Genomic DNA, 15,274 nt, shown 5'->3' with positions numbered 1-15,274 from the left:
TGGGGAACGCGAAATCTCCTCCGTTTTCGCCTTTATATCGACTCCCTCCGCGCCCTCCTTTCGATCATGTCGGTCGATTCGATTCCGTACACATTCGCGTCCTTTTTCCGTGCTGTACTCGACTCGCCTAGGAATCTCCAGCCATGTCTGCGGTACGAAGATTCTCTTTTTATCCGTGCCCGCGTCGCCATTTGATCCGAAACGAATTGGGTTCTGCAGTTTCTTCGATTTTCGCGTGTGTTTTTGGGTTTTCGGAGTGTGCCGGGGGTGGATAGGTTCGTCGATGCTGGGATTGCAAATTGGGTTTCGCAATGCGGCTCGTTTTACGATTTGTTTTCTGCAATTTCTTCGATTTCTAAGTTCAGAGTGGAAACGCCTGTGTCTCTGTGTTTAATCGTGGCTTTCTCTTGTCTGGGTAAGTTTTAAGCACTTGCGACTTGTTTTGGAGGCACCGGAAAGATCAGGGTTTAAAAATTTATCGAGTTATTTATTCGATTCAGCTGAATTCTGATGTTTTGATGCACATGATGGAATCGCGGATATTTAAAATATATAATGATCTCATCAGATACCCATAGCGCATTATGCAAGTGAGAACATTTCTTGGGCTCATTTTCTTGTAAACAGTGCAGACATTTTCCTCAATATGCTCTTTTGTCAAAAAAGCTGTTTCTTTTTTTCCCACAAACCCCTGGTGAGTTCTTGTAATGTGCAAAGGCGGAGTGTTGATTTTCTCTGTGTCATGTGCAGCAGGAGGAGGGACGGCCATTGCCAAAATTTGGGGAGTGGGACGTGAATGATCCGGCCTCAGCCGAAGGATTCACTGTCATATTCAACAAGGCTAGAGAGGAGAAGAAGGGTGGAGGATCAGCTGAGAGTGTGACTTCACAGAGCAAGTACGGTGGTTCCTGTAAGGAAAACGATAAACGCAAGTACTCCATTAAGGTATTGTCTCACATTGTTATTTCACTTTGCCCCATTTAAGTTAACCCCTTAGACGCCGAATTTGTTGACACCTGCAATTCTGGATTTGAACGCAGAAGAAGTGGTTTTGCTGCGGTTGAATCGGCCCTCTTTGCAAAGGCTGAGGTTAGCCAAGAATAAGAAAGGATTCAGTACAAGCATGCTGTAGGCAACTGCTATACGTAGTCATTTGTCTCAGAGTGATGATTGATTAGCATTAGTTTTCTCTATACAGCTTTTTTCTTTCTTCTTTAAATTATATGTTTTGGTGAGGAGGCACTTGTACAGATTGGTGTCAGATAATGATAATCAGTAGAGCATATTTATGGAAATATTTGGAGGTGTTTTTGAGATTTAATTCTGGGAATGGCATCGCTTCCTGTCCCTTATATCTTCTGGGAATATTGATTGTGGAAACCTTCTAGCTTGCAAATATGTCCAGAGTGCATCATGTGCATCTTGTTCTATGTCTTTCGGATATATAAAGCAGAAGTTAGTTGGAAGTATTAGAAGGCAATGCAACGATAATCTGATCACCTTGACAAAAAGTTGCATCCCTCTCTTGATAGAGAAATAAAAACAACTCATCAACCGAATGCTGTAGGGCTATCTTTCTTGATATATGATTCAATTCTACATCTCTCTCTGTTCAGTTGTGTACGATCACATACCTTGGCCTGCACGTCAACTTTTCGATCATGGCATACTCCATATCCATTTCTAAGGAAGTTCCAGTTGTGTTGGAGCAGAAACATCATAGTCTTGTCTCTGGAGGGCATACCTTCAGTGCCAGGGGCATTATGCACTCGTCTTAAAGTATTGTGGTGATCGATTTTGCATGAAGAGGTAATCTGAATTGCCCGGTTGTACTCTTTCTGGAATGCTTCTGATTCTGAACCGCATTCAATGTCTGGTATTGACTCCATTTGTATCCTCAAATGTCTGTGTTAGTGTGAAGCAGCTCAATGATGCTGCCACAGTTGCGAAAGTGGCATTAGGATCACAGGAAACTATCTCTACTTGTGCTTTCTGCATATACACTCTTGAGTCTGCTTAAATTGTGATGGAGGATAGTGCACGTGGTGGTGCTTTGCTAGGGACTGTAGAGTTGCTCTTTGTATAACTTGTTGCTTGTAACGACTTGGTGTTTCTCGGGCCCTAAAAACATAGCAGGATGAAAAGGTAATGGGATGGTGCTGACTGCTGACGCTAGCAGAAACTTCTTCAGAGACAGTTCAGGTTCATTAAGAGGGTGAGAATGGTGGGGGACGAAAAGGGTGGCGGACTTTATTTGAGAAGATAGCGGACCGGGACCCACCACGTTTAGATAGTTTTTGGAGCCAAAGCTCGCTTTCAACACAGAATAGGTCAAGATACGCCTCCGACACGATTCATTTTATGTAATTATGTGTGTGTGTGCATATATATATATATATATACATTTTTTTTTTGTGGAGAGAGATAATTTGGATGAATGAAAGTTGGGATGGAAGAAGATTTTTCTCTCCATTTTTGTTTGGACTGAAAAAGCATGGGAAAGCTAAAGGCAACTGTTTAATTAAAATAAGCATGGCAAATTTATCGTGATTTTTTTCTTTTGGTCTTCACTTCAGCCCCAATCTCAGAGAGAATAGGGCTATCCCCACCCCCCCCCCAAAAAAGAAAAACGATTGACAAAAACATACGAAAATACAAACTTTACTCGAAAACATTATTTATATTAAATGACAAAATATTTCTTTCATTTGTAAAATTTTCAACGTAGAAGGTCGTGTATGGAATTATGTCATTCATATCTAGACTCTGTTGTCTCCGGAAATACGGCTTTCGCGACATGACACCTCATGAGAAACACGTGACAAATGTACCCACTTTGCAATTAACCGAGACGATAGGCACAAAAGTCACACTTGGACAATGAATGCCCATCGTCATTGCTGCGATTGATGGGCCGGTGAGAAGAGCCTCCCTTGCCTCATCCCTCTTTGCATCTCAGCTTCTTCAGCGGTCGGATTTTACAGCCATCCCAATCCATACGGAATCAACAAGTCGAAAGGAAAAAAAAATTAAAAAAAAATCAACACCTGGTCATACGGAATCGCACATGATTCGACGGCCCTGACAATTGGCAAAGGTGAGATTTACTCGTTGCATGTGCATCGATGGAGGGCTCTCCCTGTCGCCCAGCGTCATTGTTGATCAGACGTGCAAGGAGTCTTGATTGCATCGGTTCGCAGCTCATCTACTTCACCCAACTTCTCACTCTCTCTTGTCTCTCTCTCTCGGCATTCAATTCAATCGCTCCCCATCCGTCTCCAACACCCCCGACTCCGTCCTCGGTTGCCTAACCCTAACACCTTCCTCTGTTTTCTCGCCCTCGTCCTCCCTCCGTCCAACCTTAACCAACATCACCAAAAAAGTTAAAGAATCCTCCGCAGTCCGCCTATAATTCCCCCTCCAGACGAAACCCACATCTTAGTTTTCTCCATTAGCCCCTAGATCCGCTCCCTCGTGCTCTGAAGCTTCGCCGAAATGGAGCTCTGTTTCTTGGATAAGCTCAAGAACCAGCCTTCATGGGTCATCTTCCTCTTCGCCCTCGGTTCAATCTCGATTCTCAAGTTCTCGCTCGCTGTTCTCAAGTGGGTCTACGTCAGTTTCCTCAGGCCCGCCAAGAATCTGAAGAAGTACGGCTCGTGGGCGCTCATCACCGGGCCCACCGACGGCATTGGCAAGGGATTCGCTTTCCAGATTGCCCGGAAGGGCATTAATCTGGTCCTCGTCGGCCGGAACCCCGATAAGCTGAAGGATGTCTCCGACGCGATCCTGGCCAAGTACGGGAAGGTGCAGATCAAGACGGTGGTCGTCGATTTCGCCGGGGACATCGACGCGGGCGTCCGGAGGATCAGCGAGACGATCGAGGGGTTGGACGTGGGGTGCTGATCAACAATGTCGGCGTGTCATATCCGTACGCGAGGTTCTTCCATGAGTTGGACGATGAGCTGCTGAAAAACTTGATTAAGGTCAATGTGGAAGGGACCACCAAGGTCACCCATGCTGTTTTGGCTGGGATGATCAAGAGGAAGAAGGGAGCTATTGTCAATATTGGATCGGGGGCTGCGATTGTGATCCCCTCGGATCCACTCTACTCTGTTTATGCTGCCACGAAGGCGTAAGTGTTCATCTCCGATGCTTTGTTTTGATTGGAATAGTAATTAGTCCGTAATGGCGGATAAACGAGAGAAAAAATTTGATAGAATTGCATGCAAGGGGTTCTCTTCTGATGCTGAGATGGGAGTTTTTCTTTGTTTTATGTTCAACTTCAGGTACATCGATCAGTTCTCCAGGTGTCTCTACGTTGAATATAAGAAGAGCGGCATCGATGTGCAGTGTCAGGTATGATTACTGATGTTTTTAACAAGTTCTGCTTAGTTTATGTTTCTTCGTTGAGGATTTCTGTCCATCTTGCATGCTTGTTTTTTTTTCCTTCCTTTTTCTGTGGTCTTTCTCTTCTTTCTAGATGTATAAAAAGAAAATGGTTAGTTGGTGCCACTGAGATATTCTCTCGACTTACATCTGTGAATGCATGGATTGAATTAGGTGTCTTTTGCAGTTTGTTCGTTGTCTTGCCTTTATGAATATGTCCAATAAACATGTAAACGACCTTTTTGAGGATTTGCCTTTTGATGTTGCCATTGTGTTCTCATTTACTTAATTAATGCATGATGAGTCGGTGGCCATCCAGAAGGCTGATATAGGTCCATGACGATGGTATTCAGGGCTCAACTAAATAGCATGCTATAGGCTTAGCGTAAGAAGATAAATAAAAGATGCTATTGCTGAGGTCTGGTAGGATTGCCATGATCAATAAGTCTCTTTAGACATGCTGATTTGTCCCAACTTTTAGCTTTATGCTGAAATCCCGCGCCCACTTTCTTAATTCAGCATCCACCCCACTTGTTTGGCCTTGCAATTATGTAGAGGATGTGTTTACTTTTGCTTCGGTTATGACCTATGTTTGTTTAAAGCACATATTGGCTGTCTGTCCACAGTGTCAACAAATCTGCACTGTCGCTTGACAGTGTTATGGTAAATGATGTGCTTTTTGAACTGGATTTATTGCATTGGGTTCTGTTGAGCATGAGATGACTACAGGGACCACTACCTTGTTAAAGCTTTTCAATCTTCCAATGCTTCTTTCGGTTGAACTGCATAGCTTAATGATGGGAAATCTGTCCTAGTTGTCTCCATTGCTGTTGAACACTCTAGGTTGCCAAATCTGTTGCAAAGGAGATTGAATCTGACAAGCTTGTAGGTTTTACTTGATCACGAAATCATACTTGTCATGGAGCCGTGTTGTGGCACGTTGAAACCTCTCTGTCGTCGATATATGTTAAGATTGCTGATAAATTTGTGGATGTCTTAAAGTAGACTTGAATTGTTGCACATGGTTTAAATCTGTAAACTGTTGGACGCACCTGGGTAAACCACGAGCCTCTCTACATGTTGTCGAAGAGAAAACCTAAGAATGGACGATGGTTTGCTGGAATTATTAGTAAGTGTCATGTTGTTAAGAAGCATTAACATCAATGATTAGGAGTCGTATTCCACTATTTATCCGTTCGAACACATCTGACTCGGGGAGGCAGGTCGTTGGAACTCTTTCGAGAAATTTTAGAGGTCATCACTGGTGTCTTTGAAAGTTCATCTTGTCAGATTTAAACTCTCAGTTATGTGCTGCTCGTGTGCTATAATTCCCATCCTCTACTTTCGCGTGCAGGTTCCACTGTACGTGGCCACTAAGATGGCGTCGATCAAGCGGTCTTCTTTCTTTGTGCCATCGCCAGAAGGCTATGCTCGGGCAGCTCTGGGGTCGATTGGCTATGAACCTCGATGCACCCCCTACTGGCCCCATTCCCTCCTCTGGGGCGTTGCTAGCTTGTTACCGGAGTCGGTGATCGATTCATGGCGGCTGGGATTTTGCCTCGGCATTAGGAAGAGGGGGCAGCTCAAGGACTCGAGGAAGAACGAGTAGTGTGCGTAAATCCCTCGGCTCTATGGCTCGCGTGCGGGTCATGCACAGAGCTTTGTGCTTGTTCTGTCTGCGAGATTTTCGTCTTTCCAAAAGTGTATGATCTTCGAAATCCATGGCTTTCGATGTTTGTTTTGTGTTAGCACGCTTTGGTGGGATGAATTGTTCTTGACTCTTTCGTCTTATGATTTGCATCGCTCTCTCTCCCTCGACTAGCAAAGAACAAAAGACGAAAACATTTTGTGAGGAAAATGTTGTTAACTGTATCTTCATTTAGTGTATTGAACATCTCGAATTTCATATTTATATAAGTCATTTGAAATTCGAGAGAAATTTTTCATAATCCGACAAATGCTTATTTTATTCTGACCGGAGAGTCCATGAACGCTTTGTTACTTGTTTCTTTTAAAATCGATTCGAAGCATCGTCCGATGATTGATTCTGGCTAGAGTGGAAAAAGGAGGAGAATTGAAAAGTATAACTTATGAAATAGGGATAATACCACAAAGGGATAACTAAAAAAAAAAAATTAAATCTATTTTAATTGTGTTAATTCATTTATAAAATTGTTAATTTGATCAATTTAGTCTTTTTAACTTTTTGAAAATTTATGAATGTAGTCTATCCAGCCAATTGCTGGCTTAGATAATTTTTGTAATTTTTTATTAGTATTTTATAACTTTTTTATTTTTCTTTCATCCTTTGTGATGGTCGACAAATGCCAGCCTTTGATAAGGGCCAACCTTATTCACCATGTGAGGGTCACCCTCATAATGGCAAGCTACCCAAGGCTCACCCTCACAATAAATCGGGCAAGGGTCGACCCAACTCGACAAAGGCCTACCAAAATTATGAGGGTCACCCTCATAAAGGCAAGCTACCCAAGGCTCGCCCTCATAATAAATTGGGCAAGGGTCAACCCAGCTCGACAAAGGCCTACCAAAATTAGCGTGGATATCTAGCAAGGTTCACTCAAAACTAGCAAGGCTAGCCCTCAATGGGCATGGTGGTGGCTTGTGACTAAAGAGGATGAATGGAAAAAAAAAAATTTGTTCACGTCAACATCACTAATGCCATCTAAGATATTTAGTATTCATGCAAGCAATTTATGGTAGATAGATTAATGGGCAAATTTTCAAAAGGATTTGGAATTAAATTGGCTAGATAAATAAGTTTAGTATTGAATTGACAGAATGACAATAGGTCTATGACTTTTTTTGGTAATTTTCCCTACTATGAAGAACATTAAAATGATACACATGTGATAAAATTATCCAAAATAATTGTTTGAATCATCAAAAACTCCAAATTGATGTCTATCCTTCAAACAAATTTTAGGTCATTATAAACTCCAACCTAATATGGTCATGACATATTTTCATAAAAATTATAATGAGATCACTAAATTGGATAGTGCATAACAGTAACTAAATTTATATAGCAAGTTCATGCTGAAGTTCATATCAGCTCAGGCCGGTTTGTACGAGACGTGATTTGGAGTTTTTGGGATATTAGTCCTATTAGATATGCTTCGGACTAAATAAACAGCACTTATTCCTGAAATAGATATATAAAAAAAAAAAAAAAAACCAATTACATTTGATGTAAGAAAGTCAAAAGGCCTATCAACCGTGGACACGTGTAGCTGAAAAATGATGGGCTCGCGCCACAGCGGCGGACACCGCCCTATTCAGGCAAAACGAAAATAAAAAAAATCCCGTCTCTTCAATTTTTTAATGGATCTGGGATATAAACCGATTCGCGGCGAGCAGGAGAAGAACCCTACCTTAAACCCCCCGAGACAGGGAGACAGGGCGAGGGGCTTTGTGTTCTGTCGTCGTCGTCGTCGTCGTCGCCGTCGTCGTCACGCGTTAGTGCCGAGCGAGTCGGTGGCCGATGGAGGGTCCGAGTCCGAGCGCGGCGGCGGTTTTCATCGACACGAGCATCGGCACTCACCTGGCCATGCTCGTCTCCGACGCCGATACCGTCTCCGACCTCAAAAGTAAGTCGGATTCTTTTCATTCTTTTCTGTATCCCCGTTTGCATTCTCCACCCTCTGCGTTCCTTTATCCCTTGGTGTTCGTGCCGTTTGCTCGTGTTTGATGGGTTGGGGGTGGAATTGATTTCGGAGGGACGAGAAATGTTGGGGACTTGCTGATTGTGACTCGATGGGTTTGTATCTGGAGTGCCTATCGGCGAATGGAGTCGCATCGCGGTGCTTTCTTGGTGGCCCATTTTGTGAATTGATTGACTGCGTGGGGAGGTTGCGACCAGTGTTCCGATGCTTCTTCGATAGCAATGCGGCGCTATCCGTTGGGACGTTCTCATTTTCGCTTTGAGGACTTGCGCGTGACGGATGAGTTTGTGTGTCTGAGCTTTACAAGGCTTTCGGTGCGAGAATGTTCTACCGATTTGGAAATGAGTTTGGATGAGCTCTTTTTCGATTTTTAAGAATAATAGCGTATCTGCACTTCGTAAAGCTCTCCTTTTCTTATCTGAGATGGCGAGCTTTGAATCTTTGAGATGTTAAATTTTTGAATTGTTTTCACTGAATCGTTTTTGAAATGTGAGAACTAGTGAATTATCAAATGCTATTGGATGCATGCAATGATCATTTTTTGCTGTCAAAGATTGTCGGGGCAGATGTATTATTGCCATTTGGGCTTGGGTTGAGCTTTTTTTATTTTGGGAAGGGCCAGTGGGTGTGTTTTGCTAACTCGAAGCTTTTATTTAGGTAGGTCCTCTCTGCAAATATAGGCTTGAAAACATCTTTATTTGAGTATGTGAAAATTTTTGTTTTCATGTTTGTTCTTCTCGTTGTTTCCACCTTCCTCACATTTTCTTGCAGTCTTAATCAATTTGCATTATCTTGGTTCACTAATATCGTAGTTCTGGCTGTACACATGAGTTCAGACAATCACCTCTGTGCATTTTCTAAATGGTTTTCTTTACAAGGTTCATCATTTTCCAGTTTCTTTTTCAACTAATGCTTGTTTCGTCTCAACTCCTTATTAAAATTAAGTGCTGGTATAGTTTCAATCAGTGAATGACAGTTAATGCTTCTAATTTACAGAGAAAATAAAGGTTGAGCACAAAGCATGCTTCCCAACCTTGGGGGAGATACATGTTAATGCTCTAAAGGTATGTGTACAAAGGATGGACAATGGCCTTTGGTTTTTATTTACCTTTCTTCCATTTAAAGTTTACGAGCTTTCATCAATCTGACAGGTTAAGCGCAAAGGAGACTTTTATCATCTAGCCGATTCCATGCATGTGAAAAGTGCATTCAATGGGGTTAAAAGAATTGGTTTCTTTCAGTTGATGCTTCCATTTTGAGTGTCAATTCTGATGGACAAAACATGCTCGATCCTAGATCCAGCAGCCAACCTGTTCTCCTTGCAATCACTAGTAAACCTTCTGGTGATCTTCTTGATACTGCACCTGATGACCAGCTTGAAACTGTGCCCAAAAGGCTGTCTGGGTTTGAGCTTTCAGCATCACCAAGGGCTGGTAGCTACCAAAATGGTGACAAGGTTGGTCCTCTCCTTGCTTCAGAAAATTTGGGGGTTGAACAAAATGATGGTGCAAATTTTTCGGACATAAATAGAATGACCCCTCTGCCCTCTCTAGGGATGAATCAGAAGAATGAAATTTCTATGTCTAATGCATTATCTACCGAACCTTTGGACATTTGTGACTCAGTCACGACTGGTTCAAGAAATAAGAAGAGGAAAAAGAACGAGAGAAAGTCAAAGGTGTGCAATCCAGGAGATTTGAGTCACCCTTCTTCTAGGAAGGCCATCGGGAATGAGATGGAAATTCAGGAGGATAGTTTGGCCTTTGATCACAAGAAACTCTTTGGAGAACCCGAAATTATTGTGGCTCCCAATCAAAGCATTCAGAGCCCGAAATCTTCTGAATTTCAACAGGCCTCTTTAACAGAAAAGTTTGTAGAAACTGTCCAAGAAAAGGGTAAGAATTTACTTTCTCGACTGGGTTGATATAAGTGCTACCTTTCTACATACTTATTCGGGAATTTAAATATCAGTCATAAGTAAAAGTCACAATATCCATGTTGTTACTAGTTGCCATTTCATCTTGTAGATAGTGAGATGCTTGATGCCAATTCCGGTAAACAGTATAGTGGAGATAGTGCTGGAGATGGTGTCCACTCTTGTCCACTTGTAGTCAGAGAGCCAAATCACTCGAAAAGAGGTATTCAGCATTCTATGGCTGAGAAGTTTTTAGCCTAATGATGGGTTTTCTAGTATTAATTTGGTTATGCACAGAATTTGGCCAGGGTAAAGTCGCTGGGGGCATTGAGAAGGCTATTGTCACTGGTGAATCTGTAGCTGCTTCCAAAACTGAGGAACTTAAAGCATCGCCAAAGAAAAGAAAGAAGTCTAAAAGATTAAAGGAGTCGGATGGGGAAAAATGCATCAATTCATTTACCGAGCACATTGAAAGCTCTTTAATTGGAAGATCTTTAGCCGACCTTCAAAAAGTTCCTCAAGGTGATGAATCCCGAAATAAACTTGAGAACCAAGAAAACTTCTTGTCTCAAGCAAGGGGAGGAGAAACAATGGTGATGGCTGTTGCAGAGCCTCTTGATGTGCATGGGAGTAACGTGGAATCTTCTCAACAAGTTATTGAGAAGAATATGGATAGTGAGAGCACTGAAGAGAAGACAAAGAAGAAAAGCGAGAAATTGCAAAGATCGACTGTGGAGAATCTACCGAGTGTGGAGATGAAAGATCCAAACCCGGATGGTAATGATCCACTAGTGACAAGTGTGATTATGAATGAGACTACTAACAAGCATACCAGTCACAGGAGGCCCACAAAAGGTATTGATCTTAATCCCAAGCAAATTGCCAATGTTGCTGTTGATCCTGTTTGCATGCTTTCTAATGTAGTGAATTCCTCTCTTCTCCAGCTTCATCACATGCATCTGAAGGAAATAGTGGAGGCGATCCTTCTCAATCAATTATGAATGTGAATCTGCCTAGTAATGACCATCTAGATAAAGGAGAAAACTTGTCTGAAGCCAGGGAAGGAGAAACAATGGTGAAGATTGCTTCTTCTCCAGGGCTTCTTGATGTGCATAGGAGTAAGGTGGAATCCTCACAACAAATCATTGAGAAAGAAGTGAAAACTGATGGCACTGGAAAGAAGACAAAGAAGAAAAGAAAGAAATCACGAAGATCAACTGGGGAGAATCTACCTCTTGTGGAGATGAAAGATCCAAACTCTGATACTTTTGAGCTAACACCGATGAGTACCACTTTGAATGACACTACTAATGAGCATACCAGTTACATGAAGCCCATGAAAGGTATTAATGTTAATCCCGAGAAAGTTGCCCTTATTGCTGTTGATCCTGTATATGCTCTTTCTAATTCAATGAATCCTTCTCTCTTCTCCAGCTCCATCACATACATCTGAAGGAAATAACAAGGGTGGTCCTCCTCAATCGATCATTAATGTGGATCTCCCTATCGGTGACCATCTAGATAAAGGAGAAAGCAACTTGTCTCAGGCAAGGGGAGGAGAAACAGTAGCAAGGGCTGCTACTATAGAGCCTCTTGATGTGCATGGAACTAAGGCGGAATCCTCACAACAAATCATCGAGAAAAAATTGAACTTTGATTGCACTGAAGAGAAGACAAAGAAGAAAAAAAGAAATCACGAAGATCAACTGGGGGAATCTATCCCATATGGAGACGAAAGGTCAAAACTATGATGCTTTTGAACCAACAATGATGAGTGCCACTCACACTACTAATGAGCATACCACGTACACGAAGCCCATGAAAGGTATTAATGTTAAACCCGAGAAAGTTGCCTTTGTTGCTGTCAATCCTGTACATGCTCTTTCTAATTATGGGAATCCTCCTCTCTTCTCCAGTTCCGTCACATACATCCGAAGGCAATAATGAGGGTGACCCTTCTCAATCCATCACTAAGGTGGATCTCCTCAGTGGTGACCGTTTAGATAAAGGAGAAAACAATATGTCTCAAGCCAGTGAAGGAGAAACGATAGTGAGGACAGCTATCGTGGAGCCTCTTGATGTTCATGAAACTAAGGTGGAATCCTCACAACAAATCACTGAGAAGGTAAATTTTGAAAATACTGAAGAGAAGAAGACAAAGAAGAGAAGAAAGAAATCAGGAAGATCAACCGTGGAGAATCTACCCAGTGTAGAAGTGAGAGATCCAAAGTCCAACACTAATGATACACTACTCATTAGTGCGACCGTGGATGAGACTGCTAATGGGCATATTAGTTACATGAAGCCCATGGAAGGTATTTAATATGTTCCCTTGGAAATTGTCGCGGTTGCTGTTGTCCCTCTTCACGCTCTTTTTAATTCAGGGAGTATTCTTTCCCTTCCAGCTCCATCACACACATCTGAAGGAAATAATGAGGGTGACCCTGCTCAATCAATTTTGAATGTGGATCTTCCTATTGGTGACCATATAGCTAAAGGAGAAAACAACTTGTCTCCAACAAGGGGAGGAGGTACAATGGTGAGGGCTGCTGCTGCAGAGCCTCTTGATGTGCATGGGACTAAGGCAGAATCCTTAGAACGAATCATTGACAAAGAAATGATCATTGAAAGCACTGAAGAGAATACAAATAAGAAAAGAAAAAAATCACGAAGATCAACTGTGGAGAATATACGCAGTGTAGATATGGAAGATCCCGACTCTCATGATAATGATCCACTACCCATTAGTGCAACTGTGAATGAGACTGATAATGGACATTCCAGTTACATGAAGACTGCGAAAGGTACTATTGTGAATCGGTCTTTGTTGCTTATCCTATTTACACTCCATCTAATGCCAGGAATCTTCTTTTTTCTCCAGCTTCATCACATACGCGTGAAGGAAATAATGAGGGCAACCCTCCTCGATCGATTAGGGATGTGCTCCCTAGTGATGACCATCCGGACGAAGTGAACAATCATGTGAGGGCAGTGAATGAAAGTGACATAATCAATTTCAGTGATTATTTTGCACCAAGGCAACTCCAGCAAGAAGCCTTGGCTCCTGACAATTCTGTTGTTGATGGAGGGACAAAAGAAAATAGAGCAGCTGGAAAGGTCAAAAGCAAAAGAAGAAAGAAAGCTGATGCAACTGTTGATGGCAGCTCGTCTGGGTTGCAGAGTTCACTTGTATCAAATGGTCAGCAAGATGGACTAAAATCTCCTACTGGTAACTCCTACTCCATCCAAATTCAAGAATCACTAGCTAATGACAAGAATGAGCGATCAGGTAGCTCCAAGAAGAATCCTCCTGTAGGTCCTGGAAGTACAGACCTGACTTTGTTGTCTTCGAAATCGGATAAGTTTAAGATTAGAGCTGAAGAAGTTCCAGGGGCCAAAGTCATCGTTGTTACTCCGAATCTAGAGAAAGACAGTGAAACGTCAGCTGCATCAGGTTCTGACATGAAAAGAACCAAGAATGTTAAAGCGGGCAACAAGAGACGCTCAGGAGTTGACCGCTATCGTCTGGCTTTTAGGAAATCTTCTCACCAGCATTCTGAGGAAGTTGTCGATACATCTGAACGGAAGAAAAGCTTGTTAGCAACATCAGTCCCAATTTTTGAGGATGAAGGCAGTGGGAGTTCTGCAGAAGCTGAGGGAATTGAGGATTCCGATGCTAGCACCAGGACACCATCAGATAAGTTGTTATCTGACTACTCGGATGGCGACAGTAATGCAAATCTGGACTCACCTTGGGATGGTAAACTTCAAATCTTTTTTTCTCCCCAGGAATTAGTTGGGCCTGCCATGTTAAATAAAATCAACTAGCTGATGAGTTCCATTTACTAAAATCTCTCTTTGGCTGACCACTATCCGGAATCAGTAATAGCTAATGTGTTGTTTTTTGTGAAATTTGCCCCAGGGAACCTTCTAAGAAAAAATGATGTTGGGAGTGGCATCAAGAAATCACAGTAAGTACATACAACTGATCTGTGTCATGATCTTTCTCTCTTTTAGAAGAAGAGACCAAAAACATACGGAACTTTGTATAGATTGGTTGCCATCTCAAATTGTCCTTCTGGATGCTTTTCAATACATTTTGCATTTTGTTATTGAGTGATTTCACAGTTTTCTATGTCTAATGCATGGTGAGCGTGTGACTTACATTCTTCTTCCATCTCATTAGTGCATGGCAATTAATGTCACTAAACGAGATCACACCTCCATATTTACCGATATGGCTTCCTTACAGCATTCTCTTGCTCTTCTTGCAATAGGTCCTCAGACAGGAAGGATCTAACCCTTGACAAGATCCTCAGGAGTTCGAGCAGGTACAAGAAGGCCAAGCTAGCTGCTTCTCAATCGCAGCTTGAAGACTCTGAAAGCCAACCACTTGAATTCGTGCCTGATAGTCAAGCCAATTCATAGGTGGCCCTGTGAAATACAACAGGTATAGAAGGCAGACCTCAAGGAGGTCGATTTGGAGGTTGAGTCATATACATCATAGCCTCCTCAAATTTTGACATTTTTTGTTTTTTATTGGGCCAGTTTTCACCCCCTATTCTCTATTTTCTGCTACGTCACAATTATCCCAAAATTAGCTTAAAATGCATTTTGCTGGAAAAGAGATACTCATGTTCGACACTGCTCTGTCCTGATGCCGACTCTTTTGGAGTCATTGTGTCCGGTTCAGCCGGTTTTTGAAATTTTCCTGCAGTGCAATCACTGCCTATATGCCCTCCCCATTTTCCGAAAGTCGGGGTGGATGACTGATTAATTGAGTATGATGAATTGGAAGTTGTAGCATTAACACGCCGATATCAAAGGTCCAATGGAAGTTCTCTTTTGCCGTCGGTAGCTTTTGATTCTGTTGTTCTTTACAGAGTCGATCACCTTGTATTTTCCATGTGCTGTCCTATTTCTCTGTTTTCTTTGAAACCTTCCTCGGTTTATTATTTCGTATATATATATGAGAATCTTCGATAGAATATTACCTCAACTAAAATCTTCCGAGCAGTCATGGACATCGGATTTGTCGCGTGTTGCACTCGTTCCACTTCCATTCCTTTTGGTTTTGATTTCATTCTTACATAGCCAAAATGACACACCGGTCGCCGATCGATAGAACGGATCATATTTATATTTATGGGCAGTGTACTTCACGAGGAAACGGCATTATCAGCAGTTACTATTACATCAAGCCTCTATTCTTGAAGTGCGAATGGATGTCAACACTGTGTCAACTTTTTATTTTTATTTTTTGGTAGTCGGAACCATGGAGGCACTTTCT

At 42.1% G+C, this 15,274-nt stretch overlaps 3 protein-coding genes across 3 annotated transcripts; all 3 read left to right on the top strand.

The window, feature by feature from the left end:
- The first annotated feature begins 17 nt into the window (after nucleotides 1-17).
- LOC120290335 (protein NOI4-like) lies at nucleotides 18-1,321 on the top strand. Its single transcript, XM_039306315.1, has 3 exons — nucleotides 18-152; nucleotides 751-945; nucleotides 1,041-1,321. Exons 1-3 carry the CDS (start codon nucleotides 144-146, stop codon nucleotides 1,062-1,064), a joined length of 228 nt encoding a protein of 75 aa, XP_039162249.1. The 5' UTR covers nucleotides 18-143; the 3' UTR covers nucleotides 1,065-1,321.
- Nucleotides 1,322-2,926: 1,605 nt separating this feature from the next.
- On the top strand, nucleotides 2,927-6,294 carry LOC104433462 (very-long-chain 3-oxoacyl-CoA reductase 1). Its single transcript, XM_010046214.3, is given in 4 exon segments — nucleotides 2,927-3,895; nucleotides 3,898-4,132; nucleotides 4,287-4,356; nucleotides 5,741-6,294. Coding segments are annotated over 4 exon segments (960 nt in total). The 5' UTR covers nucleotides 2,927-3,495; the 3' UTR covers nucleotides 5,996-6,294.
- Nucleotides 6,295-11,677: 5,383 nt separating this feature from the next.
- Nucleotides 11,678-14,802, top strand: LOC104433463. Its single transcript, XM_010046215.3, has 6 exons — nucleotides 11,678-11,809; nucleotides 11,901-12,299; nucleotides 12,390-12,788; nucleotides 12,866-13,744; nucleotides 13,907-13,955; nucleotides 14,262-14,802. Exons 1-6 carry the CDS (start codon nucleotides 11,710-11,712, stop codon nucleotides 14,410-14,412), a joined length of 1,977 nt encoding a protein of 658 aa, XP_010044517.2. The 5' UTR covers nucleotides 11,678-11,709; the 3' UTR covers nucleotides 14,413-14,802.
- The last annotated feature ends 472 nt before the right edge of the window (nucleotides 14,803-15,274 follow it).

The sequence above is a fragment of the Eucalyptus grandis genome, chromosome 2, assembly GCF_016545825.1.
Source record: "Eucalyptus grandis isolate ANBG69807.140 chromosome 2, ASM1654582v1, whole genome shotgun sequence".
Lineage (NCBI taxonomy): Eukaryota > Viridiplantae > Streptophyta > Magnoliopsida > Myrtales > Myrtaceae > Eucalyptus > Eucalyptus grandis.
The sequence above is the reverse complement of the archived record's forward strand: the minus strand, read 5'-3'. Positions and strand labels throughout refer to the sequence as shown.